The sequence below is a fragment of the Callospermophilus lateralis genome, chromosome 1, assembly GCF_048772815.1.
Source record: "Callospermophilus lateralis isolate mCalLat2 chromosome 1, mCalLat2.hap1, whole genome shotgun sequence".
Lineage (NCBI taxonomy): Eukaryota > Metazoa > Chordata > Mammalia > Rodentia > Sciuridae > Callospermophilus > Callospermophilus lateralis.
The window spans coordinates 126811110-126829853 of NC_135305.1; the positions used below are offsets into that span (position 1 = coordinate 126811110).

The following is an 18744-nucleotide window of genomic DNA, read 5'->3' on the forward strand; positions in this document are numbered from 1 at the left end:
GGGCCATGTGGACACCTGCTGTGGATGCTGAGGCCCAGATGGGGCCGTGTGGATGCCTGCCATGGGCACCAGGAAGCTGCTCCCCTGGGGATATGGCATCTGATAAGGGATGTAGGTGTGACAAGGAAATGTGTCCGTGGGACCTGGGGGTGGTGGCAGGCCAGGCTCCCAGGTGAGACCCTTCTGGGATGGAGCCTGGGGAGCATGGAGCTCCTCTGTCCCTCCAGGCACCGCTGTGCGCGAGGCACAGAGATGGTAGGTGCCTCCCACTCAGGGGGGTGTCTGTTGACCACTGGCCATGGCAGAGAGTGGGTCAGGGCTGCCATGGTGAGGGCCGGGCTGACGACCCTGAGGCACCGAGGGCGTCTGGTCGTGAGGGCGTGAGCCTGGTTTGGGTGGCCAGAGTGGGACCCAGCATCCTCGTATGTACCAGTGGCCCTGGAGACCCTGCCTGATGGCTTTGCTGAGTGGCTCATCTTTGGGGAGTCCCCTGAAAAGCCAGGGTCGGAGAGGCTGCTGGGGGGGGGGACCTCTTCCGGGTGAAGGACCCGCCAGAACCACCACTCGCATCTCACAGCCCCAGGGCTTGCCCGGGGCTGCCAGCAGAGTTGCCTCTGCCCAGAGCTGGCCTCAGAGGGCATCCAGCCTCTTCCTGAGCCTCTGCTTCTCTCGCCAAGTCCCGTAGTGGACGGCCAGGCCCCTGGGGCCACTGCAGGCAGCTCACCCAGCCTTCCCAGCCTTGTCCTGGTCTGTGGTCCTGAGTGATGATGGTCAGCGGTTCTTGCCAGTCATATGGAAGAGGCTGGGAGCCACTGACTGACCCTGGGGCGTCACCACCTCAGGCTCCTCCTGCTTACATGGCCTGGGGGATGGCCACCTGCTAGAAGAGGGTCTGGGAAACCAGTTCTGCCCGTCCAGGGCTTTCCGGGGGCCAGTGAGGGCAGGTCAGCGGACACTAAAGTCACTGCCAACAGAAGAGTGGATGGAAATGAGAAAACGTTCTAGGGCCACCTTCTCCCTATGACTGAAAGCTCCGTTCTTGTCCCCAATGCGAATTCAAACCAGTTTAATAACGAGGACATGGTTCTGAGAAAAGGAAAAGAACTTTTATTGCTTTGCTCGTGAGATCCCCAGGTGCTCTGGGTTTGGGGCTGGTTGTGGCCTTGGCAGAGGGGACATCCCCACACCCTTTCCAGATGGTGGAGCTCCCGGTTCTCTGCTATGCACGTCTCCAAGGTGCCGACTCTGACAGGACCCAAAGCCTCCAGGCCAGGGGTGCCCAGCCTCTTTCCTGAGCCCTTCCCTGGGTACGCGGCCCCCCCATGCCCCAGGTAAGTGGGAGCAAGCTGGCTGCTCCTGCCCTGCCCACCAAGACCCAGGGATCTGTGGTGTAGTGAGGGAGCAGCAGGGAGCCACGGGGTGGTGAGGGCTGGGGATTCTCACGCCTCCTTCCAAAGACCTGCCTGGTGTCCTGGGTCTGGCAGATGAGAAGCCTGCCTGATGGGTGGGCAGGAGAGAAGGTGTGGACAGATGAAGAGGAGCAGGTGGACTGTGGAGAGGCAGGAATGACGAGGATGGGGACGGGACGGGGATGCACAGCAGGTCGGAGTGGTTGCTGGGGGTAGAGGGGCTGTCCTGGGGACTCCAGCCTGGCCGTGGGAGAAGAGGGCTTGGTGTCACTCGGGGATGGCATCCGGCACCTCTGGAGCAGGAGTCGGGACCTGGCACCTGGTCTGCTGTTGCCTCCTCTTGGTGGCACTGGGTCTTTGTGTCCCCTGACTGGCTCTCTGTAGGACCGTGCTGCACCTGTGGGGTTGTGGCCTCATCTGCGTCTCTCCTGATGGGACCTCATGGTGGCCCTGGCTGATCTGTTTGTGCCACGTCCCCTGGGGACCAGGCCTGAGCACAGAAGGATGGTGATGCCTACTCTTGGGTCATGGGGACTTGGGGATAGCTGGGCGAGGGGTCTGCGGGGCCATGCCTGGTACAGGGAGGCTCCCGGAGGCTGGAGGGCTCCTGGCTCCAGGGGTCAGAAATCGGGGGTGATCCCAGATGTGTGGCCATGGTTGCTCTGGGTGTCACCATGAGGGCATCCAGATGGACTGACATTTAAATCGATGGCCCAGGGAGCACGACCACCCTGCCTAACGTGGGGGGGTCTTGTCCCACCGTCAAGGGCTAGATCAAATGCTGATCCTCCCTGCATCATCAGGCTGAGGGGACCTGAAGATCTGGGGTTTGCCAGTCCTTTAGAATAAGTGCCCTGACTGTGTCTCCTTTGATCTGTCTCTCCGCAGGACCCTGTGGGCTCCCTGGCCTCGGCCCTTCTCCCCGAGCAGCGGCCTCCAGGGGTGGCAGCTCTTTCTCCCACCAGGAGGGGCTTTTAGACCTCAGCAGAGGCCTGGGCCTGCGAGATCAGAGAGGCCCCAGGGTCCAGGGCACCACAGCCCAGGGCCTGAGAGGACGAAGCTGGCGGCGCCCATGGGGGACTGCTCCCTGCCCCTCCCTCGCAGGGGACCAGAGCCCACCGTGACCTCCCTGCCCCCTCCCTCCTAGGGGACCAGAGCCACTGTGACCTCTCTGCCGCCCCTCCCTGGCATCTGTACCAAGGGCTGCTGCAGGCCTAGCAGAGCCCTGCAGAGAGACCACCGGCAGTCCTGGTGTGTCCACCCTCCTAGTGCTGGACTGTCTGGCTACCACGTGGTCTTGCTAGTGACAGTCACCAAGTAGGAGCCCCTTGCTCAGCTCCCATGGGCCAGAGGCTTGTTGCCGTAGAGCAGATGGAAGCTCTGGTGTCAGGGAAGGGGAGGGTGCTGGGTTCTATCCAGGGTGGGGCTGAGAGACTCACCTACATGGGGCATAGCTGTGAAGCCCAAGTGCAGCCGGATGTCCCTAGAAATGCCACTGCAGAGATCAGGCTGGGACGGAAACACCCCTTCTCTGGAGGCCGGAGCAATGCAGCCAGGAGAGGGAGTGCCACACAGAGGCCACTGGGGGGTCTTCTATACACCATGGAGGGCCAATGGGGTGGTGGCCACAGCCCTGCCTGGCCGCCAAGGCTCCTGCCTGGCTGTGTCTCAGAGCACTCTTGGCACAGGGTGGTCATGTTGTCATGAGGAAGCTCAGGTCACCTGGAGAAGCCAGGGCAGGTGACCCGCAGCCTGCAGGGCACGGCCTCCTTCAGCCGTGGTGGACAAACTCGCTGCAGGATGCTCTCTTGGCGCCAGCAGCCCAGGTGCACCAGGGCTGAACTGAGGCCCCTCCTCCCACCCCCAGGTGGCCCTGGCAAGTGACCGACCTTCTCCGTGTCTCTACTTCCCATCTAAACAATGGGCACAGTGAGGATGCCCCTCTGAAGGCCACCATGGGGGGCAGGTGGCACCCTGGACACTCTGAGCAGCCTCTGGCACGTGCTGATGTTCCTAAGAGGACTCCACGAACCAAGGCAGGCCACACCGCAGCCCCCAGCCTCTGCCAACGGCCAGCCGGGGTGGGCAGGCTGTGGGCAGTCACTGCCAGGAGCAGGGACGGTGCTGTAGTCACAGTGCAGCTGGGGCCCGCGGGATGAAAGGACAGAGTCTATGATCCTGTTAGGATGTTTGGGGAGAAAAATGGAAGAAAAGGGCAAACTCCAGTCTACTGGCCGTCAACTGTCTCTTCTTCCCTGTCTCTCAGTGGCCATCTCTCTGTATCTCTGTCTCTGTTTCTATTTCTGTCACTGTCTCTATCTCTCTCTGCCTCTCTCTGTCTCTGTCTATATCTAGCTGTCTCTCTGTCTTTGTCTCTGACTCTCTGTATCTCTATTTCGGTCTCTCTCTGTCTCTGTATCTAGCTCTGTCTCTGTATCTCTATCTTGGTCTCTGTCTCTCTGTCTCTGCCTCTGTTGCTCTGTAGCTCTCTCTCCATATCTGTATCTAGTTCCATCTCTCTGTGCTGTGTCTTTCTGTCTCTATCTCTCTGTATCTGTCTCTATCTAGCTGTCTCTTTGTCTCTGTCTCTCTGTATCTCTATTTCAGTCTCTCTCTGTCTCTGTATCACTGTCTTTGTCTCTCTGTATTTGTCTGTATCTAGCTGTGTCTCTGTCTCTATCTCTGTCTCTCTTTCCTTATCTTTATCTCAGTCTCGGTCTCTGTCTCTGTATCTCAGTCTCTCTCTGACTCTGTATCACTATCTCAGTCTCTTTCTCTGTATCTCTATCACTGTCTCTGTCTCAGTCTCTGTATCTCCATCTTGGTCTCTCTCTGTCTCTGTATCTCTATCACTATCTCTCTCTCTGTGTCACTATCTCGGTCTCTGTCTCTTTATCTCAGTCTCTCTCTGTCTCTGTATCACTATCTCAGTCTCGGTCTCTGTACCTCTGTCTTGGTCTCTCTGTCTCTGCATCTCTATCTCTGTCTCTGTATTTCTATCTCTGTCTCTGTCTCTCTGTATTTGTCTATATCTAGCTGTATCTCCGTCTCTATCTCTGTCTCTTTATCTCTATCACGATCTCAGTCTCTGTCTCTCTCTGTCTCTATATCTCTATCACTCTCTCTCTGTCTCTCTTTTTGTATCTTTGTCTCTGTCTCTGTATCTCTATCACTATCTCTATCTCTGTCTCTCTCTGTCTCTGTATCACTATCTCGGTCTCTGTCTCTGTATCTGTCTTAGTCTCTGTCTCTGTATCTCTGTCTCTGTCTCTCTGTGTTTCTGTATCTCCCTCTCTGTCTCTGCCTCTCTTTCTATATCTCTGTCTCTCTCTGTCTCTGAATCTCCATCTTGGTCTCTCTCTATCTCTGTATCTCTATCACTATCTCTGTCTCTGTTTCTGCCTCTCCCCTGGACACAGCTCTTTCTTCTGCTGACCTGCTGGGCCCCGTTTCTTCCTGAGAAAGCAGGAGGTGGGGTGGCCTACAGGGTGTGCGGCTCCCTCCTCTCCACTCCTCAGCCTGCTGTGCCCCATCACCTGCCTGAGGATGGCAGCCATCTGCAGGTTAATGGGCTGTGGGCCACCAGCTGTCACTGGGGTGGCCAGCAGTGGCCCCCCAAGGAGGAAGCAGCTGCAGACTTCTCTGCCGACTCTCTGGGCCCTGCAGTCAGACCTGACTGCTGCAAGGAGTCGGGGCTCAGGGTGGGGACAGGGCACAGAACCTGGGGCTCAGCACCTGGAGGTCAGCATCATCCCATGAAGGTGGCTGCTGGACTCACTCTGCTGGGGTTTGGGGAATCATCTCACCAGCATAAGTGGAGTCTCGATTCCCACAGGGTCTCGGTTGCAGGGACAAGGACCCTGAGTCCTGTCTCCTCAGAGACACCAAGAGCACCCCAGTGGTCATTGCCTCAGGGTCCCTTCTATAAAACGGCTGTGCTGAGCGCCAGCCCCATCACGCATCACACGGTCAGCCCTGGGGACACAGTGCTGATTGGCTGCGAGGGGCTGTGGGGTTGAGGGCGCCCATAACCAGACCGTCCCCAGGGTCCCTTGCCAAGCAGGCAGGCCTTGTTCCTCTGCACTATGTGCCAATGGTCCACCCAGTTGCTCTGACCAGGGCATCAGGAGAGGGGCCAGCAGGCATTGCCGTGGCTGATGGTGGTGGCTGTGGACAGCTGGGAACCTCCAGCTCTCCCTTGGTCGCTGGCTGCTCCCCGAGTGGCTCCAGTGGGCAGCCTTCCTGTGCACGGTGACCCGGGGCAGGAGAGGCAGCCAGCCCGTTGCCAGGACAGCCCCAGGGGCCGCATGTTACCCAGCAGAGCCCACCCTGACCTGCAGGCTGGGGTGTCACCTGAATCACCCGAAGCCCAGGCAGACTGTGGCCTCTCATGGTGGCAGAGACAAGAACCAGCGCGGCGACCCCAGCTCTGTCCGAGGTCCAGGGGAAGAGGCAGGACGGCTCAGATGGCCCTCTGAGCAGAGCCTGTGAGACAGCCGAGGCTCGGCCTGGGCCCCAGTCCCTGGCAGGTTGGGTGTTCCCTGCGGCGGCCACGCCTGGCAAAAGTGCTGCACCTGGGTGTTGGGGACTGGCCCAGGGATACCACCTGAGCCTCCCCAGGTGGTATCCCTATCGGGCTCTTGACACTCTGAACACAAGGCCTCAGGGCTCTAAAGGGACTGGCCATCCCAAGAAGTCCAGGATGCCAGGGCTCACCATCAAGGGCAGTGCAGGAGGAAGGCCCTGTGGGCACCATGACCAAGCAGGACTGGTGGCTCCCTGCTGAACCACCTTGTCCCTGTCACTGTACTGGGTCCAGGGGCTCTGCTCTGGTTTGACTCGTGGCAGAGGCCCCTCCTGCAGAGCATCAAGCCAGCCCCCTCCCAGGCACTTGTGTCCAGTGAATGTTAGCCAAATGGGGGTGCCCACGTAGGACGCACCATCTCCTGCTAGGTCTTAGAAGGCAGGACGATGTGTCCACACGAGCAGAGTAATGCTTTCCCCAGCAAAACACTTCAGCTTCGCTTTCAATAAACATATAATGAAAAGTACTTGATTTTTGTCTCAAGCAGCAGTGGCTAATAAATTCAATTCTGGAGCCAAATTGTCTGGGCTTAAATCCCAGATCCAAGCTTTGCCATAGACATGACCTTGAGGAAGGATTCATTCCCTTGCTGCCTCAGTTTCCTCTTATGGGAAATCAGGTAAAGCAAGTCTGTGCCTCTGTGTGGTGGCTGTGAGTCAGGGTGCAGAGCCAGCGCGGGCCAACGCTGGTGCTCTGTGTTGTGACGCCAAAAGCTGGTCCTTGCAAAATACGTTCTACAACTGGGCACTGCATGAACAGAAGAGAATGGCATTTCTGAAGGAGGGACTGGGAATAGTGGAGCAGGCCAGTTTCCCTCAGATTCGCTGCATCTGGAGAATCTCCTGGAGGGAGGATTAAAACAGTGTCCCCAGGCTTCATCTGGGAACACGCCACCATGATGAGCACCCTGCAGCACACTGGCCATGGTCCCAGTGGCTGGGTCCTTTTCTGCTAGTGTCCTCTGAATTTTTTTTGAGACAAATGTCTCAAGAAGAAAGAGAGATTCAGCAGGGAAAGGAGCTCTCAGCTCCCGTCAGCAACTGGCAAGAGGCAGGAAATCTCCTAGTGGATGGGAGGTGCCTTCTGCACGGACATGCATGTTTGGAGTAGAGAGCACAGGACAAGGTGCCAGGACCCCCAGAGTCCCACCCAACATACACACATGCACAGACAGGCACACACGAACATGCACACACAAACACATGTGTGCAGACATGTACCCATGAACACACAGAGACATGCACACGCTGGAGCACATGAACAGATGTATGCACACTGAACACACACCATACACACATATGCACATCTGTGCTCACACATGTGGACAGGCACACGCACAAACACATGCACATGTGTGCACTCACACACATACCTGGGCTCGTGGCCACCCAGAGACACACACACATTGACACAGATGAACACACGTGCACAGGCACATAGGCACAAGCACACACAATACATGAGACACATGCAAGCACATACACTCACACTCATGCACACAAACATATGCACACTTACACATATACATGCATATCATCGAGATGCATGCACAGAAACACATGTGTACCGACGTGTGTGCACACACACTCACACAGACATGCACACACACACCAAGACAAGAGCCATGAAACCCCAGGGCCTGGTCTTCCTTGTCTCTCTACTTCAAGGGCCCAGCACAAAGTAAGCTCCTAATAAATGCTCCCTCATTTGTTCATTCAGCAAGTATTTACTGAGCACCAATATGTGTCAAAAGTCATTTCAGGCACTGGGGACACAGCAAGAGCCCAGCAGACAGAGCTCATGTCCTGTGAACCAAGTACACCACCCTGGCTGCTGGTTCAGGCCCCTGGGGCTTCCCAGCTCTGGACTCTGTGTGCATGTCCACAGGAGCATACCTGTGCTGATACCCTTCCCTCTCCAGACCCCAGCTGCTCATCTACAAGATTCTGGTGAGGGGCTAGAGTAGAGATGGGGCAGCTGGGATTTGGGGGTGGTGCATCTATTCTGGGCTCTGAGGAGCATGACCTGGGGACTGGGTCTGTGTTCACTTTTCCTCTCCTGGTGGGTTTCTGCTGGCCTGGTGGGTCAGCCTCCACCTGTCCTTTCCCACCCCACAGCTCCAGAGAGTGGGGCGGAGAGTGGATCCGTTAGGACCAGGAGGCTCGGACTGCTCCTCCCCTGCACCATCTGCCCTGGCTCCAGAGCTCAGGGGTCCACGCGGGTGGCCAGTCTGGTCCAGCACCCGCGCAGGCCCGGCTGCCGGGAGTCGAGTTTGGGGCTCATCCCCGGCGCTGGCGCGGGAGCCTCGGGAAGGGCGCGGGGAGGGCGGGGCTCCGCGGCCGCGCAGGCACCCGTGGCCTCGCTCCCCGGCGGCCGGGCCGGGGCCGCGCACCGGCGGCGGCGGGGCGGGCGGTCCCGCGGGCGGCGGGCGGGGCGGCGGGCGCCGCGTGCATGCTGATGAGCGCGAGGCCGCGTCACTGCGCACCGGCGCCGTGGCTGCGGGGCGGGAGGAGCGGGCGCAGGAGCGCGGGCAGGAGCGCGGGAGGAGCGGCCCCGCCGCCGAGCCCCGCGCGCCTCCGGGCCAGGCCGCTCGGCGCCGGGCGGGCGCCCTGCGGAGGATGCCGGCGGCGCCGCGCGCGCGCAGCCCCGGGCAGCCCCTGCGCGCCGGACGGCGGTGCTGAAGGGACAGCGCCCGCCCGCCGGCCCAGGGTCCCCGCAGCGGCCGGCCGCGCCCAGGCTGCCGCCGCCCAGGCTCCTGGGGATGCCCCGCGGTGAGGCGGCCCCGCCCGAGCCGCACTCATGGCGGTGGCCAGGAAGATCAAAACTTTGCTGACGGTCAACATCCTGGTGTTCGTGGGCATCGTCCTCTTCTCCGTGTACTGCCGCCTGCAGGACCGCTCTGCCGCGCTGGTGCAGGTCGTGCGCGGCGCCGACCGCCGGGTGCGCAGCCGGCACGCCAAGGTGGGCGCGCTGGCTGACCGCGAAGCCATCCTGCAGCGCCTGGACCACCTGGAGGAGGTGGTCTACAACCAGCTCAATGGTGAGCGGCCGGAGCAGGGTCTAGTGGGGGCGCGCCGCTGGGCCAAGGGGCCAGGACCCACGTCCACCCCGGCCTTAGGCCGCAGGACTGGAAGCAGCCCCTCTGTCTGTCCGTGGGAGCGAAGGCGGGGAGGCAGACAGAGGTGAAGGCTCTTTGAGTCCTCCCTTTGGCAGAGGCTGGCCTGGATGATCACTCAGTCATTCATTCCTCCAGTGAACATTTGGGAAGGACCCCAGCCTCCCACCCGGTGACTTCAAACTTACTCCCCAGGAGAACTTGAGGGAACTTCAGGAGAGGTTCTTAGGATCTACCTGGCAGCAGGCAGCACCAGGGTCCAGGGATGAAGGCAGGCTGCCGGCCCCCAGGGCTTAGGTCAGGCTTATTCCCATCCTTCTGCAGAGGTGGAGGGAGGGGCAGGTGCTGCCCTCTAAATGGCTGATGTCCTGTCCTTGCCGCTGGGGCTCACAGGGGACCCACTGAGGCTGTGACCCCTGACCCAGACAGAATCCCATCTGGGCTGCTCAGGGCTTGTGCCACGAAGTTCTGTGGTGGGGAAATGCTGAGGCCTGGCTGCTGTGTGGACAGATGAAGTCCAGGGTCCAGCCGGGCTGGGCAGGAGCTAACTGTTCACATAGATGGAGGCTGTGCTCCTGGGAGTCCCCAAAGCCTTGAAAGTGTCCTTTGCTCCATGGGACCCTGGGAAGGTCAGCATTGGTGTCGGTGTAGGTCAAGGCCACTGGCCACAGTAGTGAAATGAATACTTTTCCACTTTGGGATGGGCAGGATGGACACAAGGAATGCTGCCCCCTGGCCAGGATGAAGGAAGGAGAATGTTTGGGTGTGCCCACTTTACCAGGGGCTTCTCCCTTCTGGTTCATTAGGCTGTTCTGTTTTCCATATTGATAGCCCCAGCAAACCTCTTCCAGGAAGTGCCAGGGACAGGGTCACAAAGAAGGTGGCTGGGGGCTGGGATCTGTGTGCTGCCCTGTGCCACATGTGTGGGGGGTGGAGATTGGGGTCTTCTGACAGGTTCCTTTGGGGGCCCATTCTGTGGGAGCCTGGGTTGCAGGGGGGCCTCTGAGCCACAGCCTGAAGGGGCTACCTAGTGTGTCCCCAGGCTGAGGACCATCTGGCCTGCTGGTGGCTCACTCTTGGAGAGCTAAGCACGCCCAGACCCCTCAGTGCGTTCTGGTTACCACGGAACACCTGGCTCCCCGGGGATGGCTGGCCAGCTCCCTGGCTTTTCTGGTCTTTGCTTTTCTCCTGTAGCCACGAGAGGAGAAGTTCAGCTGGAGCGGCCACCTGGCCATTCCGGCAGTGATTCATCTCCTGGAAGGTGGCGTGCCCCGGTAATAGCACAGAGCTTTATTGAAGTGTATTTGCCAGGGTGTTATGGTCTGTTTTATGGGGAGAACCGGAGGATTATATAAAAACATTGGCAGCTCGTTGGGGTTGTGTAACATCGCGACGGCCGGCAGCCCCGGGAACTGCTCCGCTTGCCTCGCCCGCTGAGAGCAGGAGCCAGGAGCCTTGGCAGAGAAAGCCTGGACCCTCAACCAACTTTTTCTGACATCAGTGGGGAGAGAATGACGTGACTGGGGACGTGGCGTGCCACCTTCCCTCCCCAGCCTCTCCACCCGCTCTCCCACCCGCCCCCCGCATCTCCCCCTCTTCCTTTCTTTTTAAATGTTCTCCTCTCTCTTCTCCCTCCCTCCCTCCCCCCCTCTCTCCCCTCCACCCCAATCCTTTCCTCCTCCCACCATCCCTCTTTCCTCTCCCAGCCTCTTCCTGGTCCCCTCTCTCTCCTTCTCTGCTGGGGCCACATTATGTCCCTCTCTCTGACCTGTGTGCCCAGCAGTGTCTAAACCCAGGAGCTATTCAATACTTGCTCCAGGAAATGACAAGAGACAGCGGAATCTGTCACTGCTCCTGGGCAGGTCCCCAGGAGGGCACAGTCCAGTGGCAGGGAGGCCCTCTGAGGCCTCCCGATGCATTCTTGCCCCCTCCTGGATCGCAGGAGTTGAGGAAATCCATGAGTGCATCCAGGAGGGTGCAGCCCGGTCTCTCCACCACCGGTTCTATTTCAGGTCCCGGAAATCTGAGATTGATTCCTAGGAGTTTCTGCCAGTTGCTAATCCGGCAGAGTTCAGGAGGGAGAAGGAGAAATCCAAAGCAAGATTGATCTGTCACTTACATTTCCTCGGCCTCAGCGGCTCCCTGGAGATTTCTCCTGGCTTCAGGGAATCTGTGAGAAAGGAGGTACTGGGGGACGAGGCCCAGTTTCCTTAGAGCCAGGGGGAGCCAGCGGCTTTGGTGGGGGAGCAGGCCGGAGTGGGCCGTTCTATGGCTGGCCCAGCCATCTGCACATGGACACCTCACTGAGCTTTGCAGCCCCTGTGTGGGGTGTAGGTTGAAATCTCAGGCCTGGAGGGAGATTCTGTCAGGAAAGGTGTCCCCCAGATGGCAGGAGTGTTTGCTTCTGAATTCGGTGCTCAAGGCAAGAAGAAATGTTTACAGATGAAAACCACCCTTATGCAAACCCTAATCATGCCTAAAGCACAGAACCCCGTTCCTGTGCCTGCAGTGGCTCAGTGAGCCTGTAAACACCAAGCTCAGGAGCCTCTGCAGCCAGGGAACAGAGGGAAAGGCGCCACCCTCTGATGTCCTGTCATCCCCTGCTCTTGGCGTCTGACCTGTGGCTGGTCAATGTGGCAGGGAGAGAGAGTGGGCAAGCTGCTAGCAGGGTCTCTCCTGGGGCGCCGAACATACCCAGGGGCCTCACTGCACCTAGGAGTCCCACCTGCCACCTCCTGCCGGGGGCCCTGAAGAGGAGAGACAGTATTAGGGGCATGCTGAGGATGGGAAGTGGTGGCTTGATCCTGGTTGTTGGCTTTCCAGGGTGGTTTTTAAAGTCGCCCACTCAGCCCGGTGCACAGTGCGCGAGTTACAGTCAGAGGAGGTCAAGGCCGGGTCTCAAGATAGAAGAGGCACAAGGCAGGCTGCTTGCCCAAGGTCATTCTCAGACTAGGTGGTGACAGCTGCTGAAAGAGGCACCTGCTTCAGAAGGACCTCCCTTTATGCAGTTATTAGCCGATATCGCAGACCGCCAGGCCAGAGAGGCCCTGGGGTGTGTGACCTCTGCCTGCCTGGAAAGTGGATACCACTGCCCTGCATCCTTCAGGAAGCAGGTCCGGCCCTCCTGGCTTCTGGGAGCTTGCCTGCCTGTCCTCGTCCTCTCAGGGAAGGGGCTTCTAACACCAAGGTGGGGGTGCCCATGCACAGGGGCTCCCGGATACCTGCGAATGCGTGCGCGCTTCTGAAATGATTCATTGCTTTGGCTTCAATAAATGTATTTCAAGAGGCAACCGTGAATCACAGCTACCCCGTGAGTTGCAGGGTCTACGCTCCTGGAAGCTGCTGCCTCCAGAGGCTGCTTGTTAGGGGGGTGTGGGTGGGGCCACCTGGGCGCGGCCACCAGATCAGGAGGGTGAGTTGACTCCAAATGCAGAGACTCTGGCAGGGCCACTGGGGCTACTTAACACCATGCCCGTCTCCTGCTGAGAATGGGGTCCTGCAGGCTGATTGGGTCAGCATGTGGCCCCTGGTTTGGGAAGCCCTGGCCAGGGAGCAAGGCTGTGGGTGGGTAGGCAGGGGAGAGTCCAGTGGCTGTTGGTGCTGAAGGGGCCTCCCTAGGCCACCCTTGGGTCCCAGAGCGTGGGGTACCACATGCCCAGCACCAGGAGTTGTTCACAGGGAACCAGAGAAGCCGGGCGAGGGGAGGGGATGTCCATCACCAGCAGGTGTGCCAGGCCCTCTGGCTGCAGGGGGCAAAGCCTGGACAGTGTCAGCCACAGGAACATGGCATGGCTGAGGGGCCTGCTCTGGAGCCTGGGAAGATGCCCAGCCTGCCTCTCATCCTGCTCAGGTGGCACCTGGCACGAGGGGATGCCCGTCCCTGTTGTGCTGGATTGAGACACAGTGGGAAGGACTGGGGCTCTGCCCATCTCCCTCTGACCTGTCCAGCTCACACCTCCCTCTGGAGCCTCAGGGTGGCGCTTCCTAAGCAGGTGGGTTTGACTCCAGAGTTGCTCCCTGCAGGTTAGCCATGGGCCCTGCCCTCAGCCTTCGGCCTCCTGGACTCCTCCCCAGGAGCTACAATGTTTCCATGTGGCCAGGCCAGGCAGCGGAGTCATGGTGGCCGGGAGACGGCCATGGTATGCTGGACGCTTTCTCTAATTGCGGGTCTGGGAGGGTCTGGCCCCCACATGCTGCTGTGCCTGACTCCAGGGTCATGGCCCCCCACGCCTTGCCCACTGCTGCCTGAATACCAAGAAACAAAGCCCTGCATGGCCGGTCCCCGAGGCAGGCCCCAAGCTCTCACTGTCCCCGCTGCTGTGCCCGTGCCTGGAGCAGCCGGTCCCCCGTTGAGGTCAGGGAATTGAGGTTTTGCCTCTTCTTCCTGTCTAGGCTGCTGGCCACCTCCTCACTAGCGATCCTGGCAGGACTGACCACAGGAGTGTGGGCACCGCCAAGCCTGGTCTGAACTGGGAGTTATAGTCGATGGACACCACCCCTGACCTGAGCCAGGAGAGGGCTGGGGCCAAGGGGAGGCCTCTGTGCTCAGCCCAGCCACTGTGTAGGTCCAGGCCCAGGACTGTGTGGGAAGGACCGTCCAGCCTGCCCTGGCCGGAGACCAAGCGATGACTGGAGCTGCTGGGAGCCGGGAGCAGGCAGATCCTCCCCTGAGCCTTCATGGGACCATGCCTGTCCACCCAGGATTGCAGCTCAGACTGTGGGAGAAGCCTGTGGTGTGAGGCCCCCATGTGGCGCTGTGTGGCAGTAACCATGACCCTCACACAGGGGCGTTGGTGCCAACCTTGGGGTCTAGGTAGGTGAGTAGGGCTGGGTGTAGGCAGGAGCCCAAGGCCCTGTGGTGACCTGAGGGTCCTGATGAACAGCCCTTCCCCACTCTCCAGGGTGGCCTTGTCACCTAGGAAGGATGTTAACAGTGTCCCTTGGGGCTTGGAAAGTGCTGGAGGCTCCCAGGGAGGGTGGCTTGGAATGCTGTGCCCCAGGAGCACTTGGGCCCCACCTAGGACAGTGCTGACCACCAGCTAGCTGGTCTTAAAGCAAGCCCGTGATTTCCTGGAACCCACCTCCCAGCCCTTCCGGCCCCTGTCCTCAGGTCCCCAGTCGGCCGACAGGACCTTGGCAAGTGACCATGGTCCTGCTGATGGGCAGATGGGAAAAGCAAGCTTCCAGGGTGGCTGAGACCTTGCCCCCTGGTGCTGAGCAGTCATCTGACCCACACTGCCCTTGGCCTGACGGGTCCTTGGTCTCTGCTGCCCGCCAGGGCCATCTGGGACACCAGAAGTGTCCCTGAGGGCGAGGCCCCCACTGCTGAGGACCCTTAAGAGCATGGCCAGCTCCTCCCTTCACCCAGGGTACATCTTCGCCTTCCTGTGCCTCACTTTCCTCCCCTGGGGAGTGGGTGGGAGGCGCCCACCACAGAGCCTGGTGAAGCCGAAGGAGTTGGCAGGGAGGAGCCTGCCAGGCACCAGAGCCCCTCCTTACCAAAACAGGTGACCCAGAACTGGCCTGAAGAGAGTTGGTCTCAGTGCCAGGAGCGTCCCCTCTATACCCTCCTTCAGCCTCTTGGCCATGCTGGTGACAGTGCCGGCCGGTGGCAGTTCCCCAAATCCCCAGCCTCCCTCTAGCTCCGCGGAACCATCCCCGGGTTCGGGGTCTGGCAGCACGTCTGGTAGACTTTAATTGCCACTCTGGTTTTCATTTTCTATTTACTAATATTTTGGGCGAATGATGCAGGTTTTCTCTTTTTGGTAGGGATATATTACTTATTTAAGAAGCAAATTTATTTAATTCAGAAGACGAGCCAATTTAAAGGAAATTGCTGAGGAGTTGGGGCTGGAGAGCTTGTGAAAGGCCGGATCCCACAGGGGGTAGAGGCAGGGCTCCAGGTCACCTGGCTTCCCTGACAGGGCGAGAATGGGAACTGAAGGCAGGCTCCCAGCCCCAGGACGTGTCCTGCCAGAGGGGCTCTGTGGTGCTGGGTCAGATGGACAGGATAGACCAGTGCATTTGGACACGCTGTGAGAGGCCATGCTTCCCGCCCTCCTCGTTAGGGTCCTGTCCCTTCCCTGGGCCTGGCCAGTGTCTGGCTTGGGGTTAAGGTTGGGAGATGCTCCTGCTGGCCCTGCCGGATGTCAGTGCACCCTCAGGTCTGCGGGGAAGGGGCTGGGGTGCCATCTGCTTCCCGCGCTGGTTCAAAACTGGGGGGGTGGGATGTTGGGGAGAGGCGCCCTTCAGGGACTGGCAGCTGATGCTGACTGATGTGGTCCTGGGTCGGGGCTGGACCCCAAAGGCTGGGAGAGAAGTGGATGGGCTCCGAGACCCCCAGACCCTGAGAGGGAGACAGGTGGGTCAGTGCCGGAGCCATCCACGTGTGCCCATGGCTCCGTCCCTGGGTCAGCACCCATAGCTTCCTCCTCATGTTGTGCTATAGCCCGAGGCCCACGCGGGGTCCAGCTGCTCCTGCGAGCAGCCCTGCCCCTGCCCCTGGCCTGGCTGAGAGGCCCTGTCCCTCTGCAGAGGCCCCTCAGGTGCCGGAGCTGCTGATGTTTCACTTTAAAGCAGATAAACCAAGTGCGATTGCCTGACGCTGCATCCCAGGCCTGGTGGGTGCCAGGGAAGTAATGGAATCCACGAGGTGCCGGGACTGCGATGGACTCCTGCCGCCCAGCGGTGGCTCCTTCCTGCCCTGCCGTCCCTGCCCTGATGGGAAGGAGTGAGGCTCTGCTGCAGGGTGGGGGTCGAGGGCCCGGCTGGCGCTGGTGGGCTGGGGCTTCCAGGAAGATCTCAGAGGAAGAAATCCCAACGTAGCTCACAGACTGGTAGACTCTGGCATCTGTGTCTCACAGACCCCTGCTGCTGATAGGCGCCCTGGAGAGCAGCCCAGTCCAGCAGGGAGTTGGCGCTGAGTGAGGGCATCACCAGCATCATCTGGACCTGTCCAGCTTACCTACAGAGGCTGCCTCAAGGGAACATGGGGAGACTGGAGGCCCAGTGTCCTCCCAGTGCTGGTTCTGGGGACTCTGAGGCCCTTGGTGACCACCCTGACCAGCCTTAGCCCTGAAGGACTTTGGACAGCCGGGTGTCCTGGCCACAGAGGCCTGGCCACAGAGGTGTGGACGCCAGGTGGATCTCGTGGTGGGCAGGCTGGGATGCCACGCACTCAGCCTTGGGCAGGAAACAGACAGTGGAGGCTGCCTAGTACCCCATGGCTCACGTGGGCCCCTGTGCAGGTGACAAGCTGGGCACGACTAGCCACAGTTTTAATAACAAATATCTCTCTAGAAAACTAATGCAGATAAAAATATGATTTTACTTCTATAAAAGCCTGGAAACAAAGCTACAAGTTGAGCTCCTGATTGAAATCCAGGGGTCGCAACTGGCTAGCTGCTTGTGAGAGGTTTAGTGGGGGTGAGGACCAAGACATAGGATGCGGCTGTGCAGGGCAGGAGGTGGCTCTGTGGGGCATGACGCGGCTGTGCAGTGAGGAATGTGGCTGTGCAGGGCAGGACGTCTGTGCAGTGAGGGACGCAGTTGTGCAAGGTGGGATGTGGCTGTGCGGGGCTGGACATGGCTCTGCAGGGCTGGAAGTGACTCTTTGGGGCGGGATGTAGCTCTGTGGGGTGGGACGTGGCTCTATAGGGCTGGATGTGGCTGTGCAGGGCTGGACATGGCTCTTTGGGGTGGGATGTGGCTGTGTGGGGCAGGACATGGCTCTGCGGGGCAGGATGTGGCTCTGCAGCTCTGGCATGGCTGTGCAGGGCAGGATGTGGCTCTGCGGGGCGGAACGTGGCTCTATGGGACTGGACATGGCTGTGCGGGGCGGGATATGACTCTGCAGTGCTGGACGTGGCTCTGTGGGGCAGGATGTGGTACTGTGGGGTGGGACGTGGCTCTGCAGGGCAGGACGTGGCTCTGCAGGGCAGGACGTGGCTCTGCAGGGCTGGGTGTGGATCTGTGGGGCAGGATGTGGCACTGCAGGGCGGGATGTGGCTCTGTGGGGTGGGATGTGGGCATGTGTACACTGTAGGCTGTGGCTGTCATGAGCTGTACCCACCCCTGGCCCCACCCACTGAATACTGTTGCCTCCCTCCATCTCCAGTGGTGAAAACCCACTGTGTCTCCCTTTTTTGCCATGTGTCCCCTGGAGACAAGCAACCCTGGCTTAGAATTGGTGTAGTAAAGGTGCATAAGGTCCGTCAGTAGGACAGGGGTGGGCTGGAATAGGTGTGTGAGATGGCAGAGGGTACCCTGCATGGACGCCGTTGGAACTGCCCAAGGAGATGGGCACTGGGGAGACGGGGGAAAGCCAAGGGGAGAGGGAGGAGGGCAGGCCTGGGCAGCGCCATGGACAGGTCCCTGGATGGGAGATGGTGGGACAGGGGCTGTGGGCCACCTGGGCAGGAAGGCCAGCATTCTCCTGGGATTTTCCGTTTCCCAGGAAAGCAGAAACAAGGTCACGGTCTGCGGTGAGCTGCAAACTGCCTCCTTCTTTTTCTTCTTTTTTTAGTACAGCTATAGCACTAGATGGATTTTTTTAAAGCATATGTTTGGTTACATTTCATCTGTGTTTCCTTTCAGAAGAAAGGCATTACATAATATGCATCATGCTCCAGGGATGCTGAGACCCCTGTTGCTGGGGGAGAAGGGGTCAGTGTTTGTGGGCGTGGCGCCATCTGCAGGGTCGGGGGACTTGGGAGGCTGCAGAGCAGGCTTCTGCCCCTGCCCAGACCTTTCCTGAGTGGAAGAACAGGGGAGATGAGACAGATGGAGCCAAAGACCAGCAAACTATAGCTGGGTGGGCACTGCCTCTGCTCTCTGGGCTCTGGTCCCCACGTTCCTCGCTCCTGAGCATTGCCACCTTGGAGAAGACCGTCCTTCTGCACCATGAGTCCAGCTCCCACCCCCTCACCTCAGAAAGAGGCAAGGGACAGGCTGCTCTATGCTCTTAGCAGAGGCGGTGGCTGAAGGTATTGCAACTCCTGTGCGGCCATTGGCTCTGCAGCCCGTTTTGCCACCAGGAGACAGGGCCCAGGACAGGCGAGGGCAGAGGAGGGGTTAGGCCCCGTGGCCCCAGGCCTCCTTGGAGGCAGGTGGGACAGCAGCCCAGTGGGCAGTGTAGGGCATGACACGTCCTATACTGTACAGCAAGAAGGGACTGTTTTCATACCTAATGGACTCGCTCGGCCCAGTCAGCCCTGGACAGCCCATCCTGAGGCCCACAGGTCCTGCTTTTATTTCCAAGGAAGGAAGGAAGGCCTTGGCCGGCTTTGCAAGGGACTCCCATAGCTCTGAGACGATATACTGTGACAGTCCAGGTTCTTGAGCACATGGTGGTGGGCTCGCTGGTGGGAGTAGACAGTGTTTTCAGAACTGCCCCACTGCCAGCCTTGGTAGAGACTCGACATTCTGGCCTCATAGCCTCCTGGTCAGCTCTGGGAAGGGGGCAGCCTTGGGAATAGTGCCTCTTTCCAAGATCTTGCTCAGTAGAGAGGGTATCTCTCTGCTGGGGCTGGCTAGCACGTCCCTAGTGACAGTTCTCCTTCCTGCTGTCCACTGTCCACCCGACCCTCCTACCCAGTTCCACTGGCCAACCCTGAGTCCTCTTCTGTTGAAGCTTT

The 18744-nt window shown here is 59.6% G+C and overlaps 1 protein-coding gene across 2 annotated transcripts in view; it reads left to right on the top strand.

The window, feature by feature from the left end:
• Window positions 1-8793: 8793 nt before the first annotated feature.
• The window catches only part of Galnt9 (polypeptide N-acetylgalactosaminyltransferase 9), a 61734-nt gene continuing 51783 nt past the window's right edge, over window positions 8794-18744 (top strand). For both annotated transcript variants that reach the window (XM_076866230.1, XM_076866241.1), the window contains exon 1: window positions 8794-9034. In XM_076866230.1, coding sequence (XP_076722345.1) covers window positions 8794-9034 — 241 coding nt within the window. The remainder of the gene's footprint in view (window positions 9035-18744) is intronic.